We start from the raw sequence: 7868 nt of genomic DNA, 5'->3' as shown, positions 1-7868 counted from the left end.
AGATGTAAGTGGGTAGTATTCTTATTTGTATGACAATACCTTGGCAGCCAGTTGTGGAGTTTTGCTTGTGTATCCTGTCTGTGGCATATGACATGCTTGTAGTTAAATAAAAGCAACAAATCCTTGGCATAAAAGATTATATTTGTAGGATGGGTGGCACTGTAGCTCATAAGAACGTCTTCAGCAGAACTTGATGTAGTCCAATATCAAGGCACTCCACTTTTATTTGGTGGGTCTGGATTACACCAAGCCATCTGACTGAGTGGAGGTGTTCTTATGAAGTTGTACAGGCCATGTGCATCTCTTTGAAAAGTTAATATCCTATTACTGCAGACTGTGAGTATCTCTGAATTGTTTTAACTTCCTTCAAAGAGACCTTTCAGGAGCCAAGAATGTATGGTGAATGTGTGCACAGCTTCTGCTCAATTCCTCAAAATTCCTATATTTCTCCTATATTTTGAAGGATAACCTCCTATATTTCCTATATTTTGTCCCATCTAGTGGCTAGGAGGTATGGAATTTGTTGAAAAGCCAAAAGGTTTACACGGTAGTAGAAAAGGTTTATATTTTGCAATTAACAATAGAGAAATGCCAGACATTTTCTCATGATATCAGTTATGCATATTTATATTATAGTATATTTATAGATATTTATATTTTAGTATGCAGTTGTGTTCAAACAAGAAGCAGCGCATGATGATGCCATTTGGTCGTGTGCTTGGCAATGCAATGATAAAGATGGTGTTGACAACATTGTGACTGGTTCTGTTGACAATACTGTCAAGATTTGGAAATGGTGAGCAATGCTTAGATCTACCTATGTGACCATATATAGCCACAATGCTTAATCACCAACCACAGTTTATTTGAAACTTTGATGTAGTTGTGCACGGTTTGTGTGTGCAACTTTTTCATTCAAACTTCTACATGCATACACTGTACACAATTTTGAAGGGAATGTTTTGCATCAGATGATGAAAATGCAATCAATTTTTTTTACAGCGAACAATGATGCATTTGTTGTTGTTGCTGATCCTGATCTTATGTGCATTGTTTTGAAAACACCCCTTACAAAAAGAACAAGCTTTAGAAACAATAGTCGTATATATAAACCAGGACGAATACAGAAATCTGATATTGATAGAGTTATTACTATGAGAAAACCCTAGTTACATAACTATATGAACAGCTTCAGATACATTTTATAACCTTTTCTAGGACACCTCCAATAGAATCATTGAAAAAAACGAATAAAATGTAATGTATGGTATTATTAATTATACTGCACATGCATCTAGGTTACATTGTCTGACACAATTTCACAAGTATTTTTATCATATCTTCTTGTGTTGTTAGTGCTAATTCTAGCAAAATAGCTAAACACTATAGCAATGTAAACACAGGATCAGTATCATGCGAATTGCATTACTTGATTGAATTCCAACACACATACTCTGTGATTGAATGTCACAGGACGAATGATGAGCTGGAGCTACGGCATACATTAGAAGGTCATCAGCTTGGCGTTGTATCTGTTGACTTGGACTGCCATGGAAAGATTGCAGCGTCAAGTTCACTTGACAGTTGTATTCGACTCTGGGACATAGAATCTGGACAGCAGCTGAAAGCGATTGATGCTGGCCCAGGTAATAGCTCTTTGATGCTGCCTTGGAGAGCAAAATGGCATTCACATTACAGTTACAATACTTATTGTTATATCTAAAATATCTATATTTGTGTACACTGAGGTTGAAAAAGTTACTGTAGTTACTATAGCAAGAAGTTCTTCGTGTGGCTAAACTGACACTAGTGCATGTTCAAGTTGTTATGACAAGCCTCCTTATTGAAAAGAAATTAAATGTCTAATCTGGGTAATGCTATCTATTGACATGCTTCCATTGACGTGTGATTGTAATACATTCTAACCACTTTTAATGTGATGTAATGTTTAGTGGACTCGTGGTCAATCACCTTCTCTCCGGATGCCCAGATACTAGCTACAGGCAGCCACACGGGCAAGATCAACCTGTATGGAGTGGAGTCCGGAACAAAGAAGTCTGAACTTGAGACAAGGGGAAAGTTCACTCTCAGCATTGCATATGTAGGTGCTTTAGAAAAGTGCAAGTTACATTAAATGGTTAATATTTTTGAGGGCACTGCTAGTTGTGTATGTTAGAAAACATAAAAGTGAATGGGTTACACTATAGTAACAAAATTGATGTATCTTTAAAAAAAGCAATAATTCTTTTTTTATATACTGATGATATTATTTTTGATTTAGAGCCCAGATGGAAAGTATCTTGCAAGTGGTGCCATAGATGGAATTATTAACATATTTGATGTGACAACAGGAAAGGTCATTCACACATTAGAAGGTTAGCTTTATAACTAAATTTATTTAGCTTAATAATTCTGTCATCGTTAATTAAGATCCGTCTGAATTTTCTATAAATATTTTTCCAAATGAGTTTTTGTCTGTGTAATTCCAGGCCATGCAATGCCTATCAGATCGTTGGCATTCTCTCCCGATTCTCAGCTGTTGGTTACTGCCTCAGACGATGGACACATAAAGATGTATGACGCGTAAGTACATGCTGACCACATTTGCAAGTAGACACGTTCCTGCCATTGTATAGAACACGACTATCTATTGGTGTTTAGCTCACCTTGACATCGTCAAGCTGAGCTATTGCCATGGGTCGTCGTACGTCCGTCCATCCGTCCGTCCGTCAACATTTCGCTTCGGTCAACGATAACTCAGGAACCGTTTGTTCGACAACCCACATGTTTGAAATTGGGTATAGTTGTTACTGCTATGCTCCCATATTAAACGTCCAATTTTGAAGAACACCAGTCGACGTACTTTCGAGCCACGGCAATTTTTTGGCAAAAATGGGAATTGCCATTAGTCAGTTCAGGTTCAACGGATTTTGCTCATTTTTGGTATGTGAATGAATAAGGGCTAGGGGTTTTGATATTTAAAAAGAAATTATGCAAATTAGGTAGGGTTTGGCAATTATATAGCATATTATATAGACACAAACAGTCTGTGGTGTCACACTCGTCTGGTTCGTTTTACAAGATTTCATTGACAATATCTTTAATGCAAAATTGGTATTTCCTCTCCAACCTGCCGATAAAACGTCTATATTAGAGTAAAGATTTGCAAAACATGTCGGAACGCAGCATAACCTATTTATTTCAAACGCCATCGCTACAAAGCGGGTATAGCGCCATCTACGGTCACAAATTGTGATTCATTTTGGTTTATAAATTATTGCGATATACAGATGGCAATCGTTTCTATAATGTAAGTCGATGGTTGCTCAATTAAAATTGACTTCTTCTTACTCACTCATTTGTGTCCTTTTTTGTGGTGAGCTACAGTGTCATTGACACTTTCATTTGTTCTACATTGATGTCGTCACATTTTTTTCACAGGCAAAATGCTCACCTTGCGGGTACGCTAGCAGGCCATGGGTCATGGGTGCTGAGTGTTGCTTTCTCTCCAGATCAGATGCATTTCGTTTCAAGGTTAGTTAAAAAATTCATTACATGCTTTGTCATACTCTACTGTATGTGCTATTCTTATTGTAAAATTTGACTTTTCATTTCAGTTTTTGTTCAAGTTTTTTAATGGAGAATTTATGATGCATAGAATTATGACCATTTCTGTAGAATAGTAGCCAAATATTGACACGTTCGTACTTTTTGCGATAGCTCATCGGATAAGACAGTAAAAGTGTGGGATGTAGGCAAGAAACAGTGTATACACACATTCACTGACCACACTGATCAGGTATTCTTATGTAGTGACATAACATGTATCTAATAGTAAATACTATTTTTACCATGTTTGTTTGATCAAATTGTTATGTTTTACTTTATCGAATCACATTAGCAAGAAGCCAGAGTAGAATAGTTTTAATAAACATGAGATTATTTACTGCACATCTATGCTGCATTTACAAGTCAAATGTTGATACGATGTATACATGATCAAGATAACCTATTGCTTTGTTACTAACAGAAACACCAAAGTTACTGTCCCATGCTTGCTCATCCTAAGGTCAGGCTCTGGTATTTGTTTTCCATTTATAGGTTTACATGAACATATCGCACTGATATTAATCTTCATTATTGCAGGCGTGGGGAGCCCGATACAATGGCGATGGGTCCAAGCTAGTTTCAGTTGCTGAAGACAGGGCTATACACATCTATGACTGTCCATTGTGAGTTGGTCCATATCTCACACGTTTGTGAGCTGTTGTATACAGTTTGTATAAATGATGTGTGCAGTTAGAATAACTTTGTATGTATGGGAAGCAATGCATTTTTTATCAAAATATCTGAACATTAGTCTGTAACCACTCGCAAATTATCAACTCGACCTGTTACGACTTTGACATTGAAATTTGCATTGTGCGATTGATAGTAAAATCTGAACATAAATTTAGTATTAGATAAATCTCTATACGTTAGTAATAGTCAGTCACCCAAAAAATATTGCTATTTTGCATGGGATATGTTGAGATGTGAAACATGCAAAAAGTAAACATGTTGTTCATGAATACTTTGCAAAAATATGGTAACGTGAAAATGTGTAAATAAAGGATAAATGGCTTGTTTTAAAATAATTTTGATTTTGTGTCATGTTAGAATTTTTTTTGCAACATGCAGAATACTGTGGAATCTGAATTAGAACTGATTGCAATTTTCCAGTGAGTAGCATGTTTTAAAACAGCAGTGCATCAGGTGCATATAATGTGCATTAGCATATAAAACATGTAACTCGAGGTTAGATAATAGACATTTTGTATTATAACTTATTATAACTTAAGTTGTAAACAACACACTATTAAACTTGGCTTTTGATAGGAAACCATTATAAAATTCCTTGGCTGTCATTTGCTTCTTCCCAAGTGGACATATGCCCCCAAATGCCACCCACCCATCCTTGCATTTGATGCACAATAATTGTCGACACTTGTGGTAGAAGCTACTGCCTGGAGGCTTTTCTCCACCACTCTCCACCACGAGGTTATCACACTGCTGTAATGGCAACATATTATAGAGTTTGACTGGTTCGCGATTCCACAAGCAATGCAGAGGAAACGTCTCGCTGAGTGCGCGATATCTGATGTTAATGTCGTTCTTAGTGTTCACACAGAAATTTACTGCACTCATAGAAGCAGTAAGTTTTGGTGCTTGTGTGATGCCTTCTTTTGACTGCGCCTTGGCATTGGCGACAACAGAGGGTAACTTCTCTAAACAGTCGACTAGCTGAAAAAGGAGTGTGAAAGAAAAAGAGAAAACTATTAGCAAACATTCAGTTTTAACCAGTAAAACTTTCTCAGACTAGATATAAATAACGTAACACAATGATAAACAATTAACATTTAAAGATTCAGAGATCTATTCAGACTAAAAAATAGGCAGAGATTTAATTTCCACTAAGTAAAGTAAATTGCTAAAAAAGCTCCTCAAGAAAAAGAATTACACTAGCATTGTCATATTATTTGTAAATGTGTAATAATGGAAATAGCAATTCTGATAGTTCATATTGATTACCGGGTTAATTTGTTATTAATTTGAAAATAGTTAATTGTTAGAAACATCACAGTGGTTCTTAGTAACTTGCCATCATTGCCCCTTTCTGTGCAAGCTGTTGCCTAAGTTTTGAAGCCATGCAGTTCTCAGGTACTGGAACTATCTCTTGCTTTAGTACAGGGCCTACATCAAATCTGTAAAAATAGGAATACTTTAGCATTTGAATTGTATACATACAACAATACTAAAGTACAAACATGAGTCTAGGTTACAGGGCTGTCTGTTGTTTAACAAATTTGTTTGTAATGGGGAACTCTGAAATGCCAGACTGAAAGAGATCTTATCGAGGTACAAATTTGAGACCACCGGATAGCTCACCATTGAAAGTACGACAGCGCTGTGCCAGGGGGCGACAAACCCGCTTGCCTGGGGCAACCAAAATTCGCCCCCGGGCAAGTAGCTTGAAATTGCACTTGCCTGCTCGGGCAAGCAAGTTTTTTTTATTGAATGCCTAGACATAATGATATTTTTCTTGGTTTTAATTGATACTTTCCACCCATCCCTTGCATTGTTTTGCACAGACACAACATTGCGCTGCCTTGCTGCGACGAGATTTGAATGAAAAAAACACAATGCGAATGAAACAATCGGTGCATACAGTCATATACATAACATGCACACAGCATGTAAACCCGGCCCCCAGGCCAGGCATGGTCGTTACAGGATCAGCTACATCAAATGTTTGCCCCTCTACTGCAGCCCGTGAACGAGTATTTTCTTTGCTAAAGTACACAAAAACAGATACACAAACACAAACACAACAGATACACTGTATACTGAGCTGTCAGTCTACTGTCTACAGTCTACAGTCAGGTACTGTTGAGGGTATAATTTCAATTTTTACATTGTTCCCCCCACCCCCAATTTTCTCAACGAATTTAGACGTTTCACAAAATCGACCCCTGGGACTGTCAAATCTGCGGAAAAATCTCATCCCTGTTGTCATCTTACTGACCTCGGCTGTATCTGCATGATTGTGACTGCTGCGTGCGTGTCTCCGGCCAGAATTGTGTGGTTTACAGGGGCAGCACCTCGCCAGCGAGGCAGAGCGCTAGGATGCACGTTCAACATGCCCCTGTAAAAATACGATAGCAAAGATGAATAGACTGCTATTAACGTTTAGTTTTAATTCACAATTCACTGTACGTGTCACACTTGACGAAGGATTGCTTTCACTCTTGTTAAATTCATATTCCCTTGTGAATCTCCCACTTGAGCTTTGTATGATGCAAACTTCTGCGCTAGAGTATAATCAGACAAGATGCAAAAACTAAAACAGATTATGCAGTGGTGTAGGAAACAATATATTTGATGACTCACCATGGGAAACTCTCAATGGTAGCAGGTGGTATAAGGTGTCCGAAAGATACAATGATACCGACGTCGTATCGATTCATTGGGACGCTGTGTGGCCAGTCATGAATTTTCAGTCCTTGCTCAATCGCAAACTGCCTCACGCAGGATGGAGGCAACTGAAGGATATAAGAAAAAAAACATTACTTATCATAGCTGATCTCAATTTGATATCAGAGCTTAGCAGAGAATAACGTCTCAGGAATGTAGGTCTCACCTGACCATTTGGTTCGTAGACAGCTCTAGAACTATAGCCCTTCGCTCTGCCAAAGGCAGCGTGCCGGTACACTGCACACTGCTGGCCCACAGGCATACTGCAAGCTGCCTGTGGCTGAGCGAAAGGCTATAGTTCTAGACCTAGTTCATAGACTGCAATGTCTGGTGTGAAACAGGGCACGACATTAATAGTTTTACTTATTAATTATATTACAGTACTACGGCTAATAGTAAGGCTCATAGCCATGGGATCTATGTCCCCCAGGGTACTATTGGAGGGTATACCCTGGGTGCGGTTTGATATATTGGAACGTACACTGGTAACTATTTGATATGGTAAGGGTTAGGGTTAGGGAGTAGGCGACTCCCTAGACTCGTTAGTGGTGTAGGCGAGGTACGGTTCGGCATATTAGATAGTACCAGGGTACGTTCCGATATATCGAACCGTACCCAGGTTAGGCCTATACCCTCCGATAGGCAATAGTACCCTGGGGAACATAGACCCTCTCAGCCACAGGCACTTGAAGCATTTCAATAAAATATAATGCTAAATAAATACGAAATCTATTTACTACCAAATTCTTAATGTTTCTATACTCTCTTTCACCTATTACTAGTATTAGTATTATTGCCGACAATTTCCTGTAAATTCCGTCCAAATCCTATGTGCAACATACGCTGGCGGCTGC

The 7868-nt window shown here is 38.2% G+C and overlaps 2 protein-coding genes across 3 annotated transcripts in view; one reads left to right on the top strand and one right to left on the bottom strand.

The window, feature by feature from the left end:
- LOC106819868 (WD repeat-containing protein 61-like) overlaps positions 1 to 4637 on the top strand; it is an 8129-nt gene extending 3492 nt beyond the window's left edge. For both annotated transcript variants that reach the window (XM_014824450.1, XM_014824443.1), the window contains exons 2-10: positions 663 to 796; positions 1474 to 1646; positions 1953 to 2101; positions 2282 to 2375; positions 2490 to 2583; positions 3442 to 3534; positions 3721 to 3799; positions 4147 to 4276; positions 4312 to 4637. In XM_014824450.1, the coding sequence (XP_014679936.1) occupies positions 663 to 796; positions 1474 to 1646; positions 1953 to 2101; positions 2282 to 2375; positions 2490 to 2583; positions 3442 to 3534; positions 3721 to 3799; positions 4147 to 4236 (906 nt within the window). In that variant the 3' untranslated portion in view covers positions 4237 to 4276; positions 4312 to 4637. The remainder of the gene's footprint in view (positions 1 to 662; positions 797 to 1473; positions 1647 to 1952; positions 2102 to 2281; positions 2376 to 2489; positions 2584 to 3441; positions 3535 to 3720; positions 3800 to 4146; positions 4277 to 4311) is intronic.
- A 199-nt stretch (positions 4638 to 4836) lies between these two features.
- Positions 4837 to 7276, bottom strand: LOC106819769 (methionyl-tRNA formyltransferase, mitochondrial-like). The gene is made up of 5 exons (XM_014824360.1): positions 7181 to 7276; positions 6931 to 7082; positions 6566 to 6685; positions 5642 to 5744; positions 4837 to 5283 (listed from the first exon to the last, which is right to left on the bottom strand). Exons 1-5 carry the CDS (start codon positions 7274 to 7276, stop codon positions 4837 to 4839), a joined length of 918 nt encoding a protein of 305 aa, XP_014679846.1.
- Positions 7277 to 7868: the final 592 nt, after the last annotated feature.

Source organism: Priapulus caudatus, unplaced genomic scaffold (assembly GCF_000485595.1).
Source record: "Priapulus caudatus unplaced genomic scaffold, Priapulus_caudatus-5.0.1 Scaffold40, whole genome shotgun sequence".
NCBI lineage: Eukaryota > Metazoa > Priapulida > Priapulimorpha > Priapulimorphida > Priapulidae > Priapulus > Priapulus caudatus.
This window is presented reverse-complemented; position numbering and strand designations above follow the sequence as displayed.

Bases quoted from the DNA above. Each gene is read 5' to 3' on its own strand.
- LOC106819769 (XM_014824360.1), bottom strand. From the start codon at position 7,276: ATGCCTGTGGGCCAGCAGTGTGCAGTGTACCGGCACGCTGCCTTTGGC. The intron at 7,083-7,180 runs GTGAGACCTACA...TATATCCTTCAG, and splicing joins TCTACGAACCAAATGGTCAG to TTGCCTCCATCCTGCGTGAG. The intron at 6,686-6,930 runs GTGAGTCATCAA...GTATTTTTACAG, and splicing joins ACCATTGAGAGTTTCCCATG to GGGCATGTTGAACGTGCATC.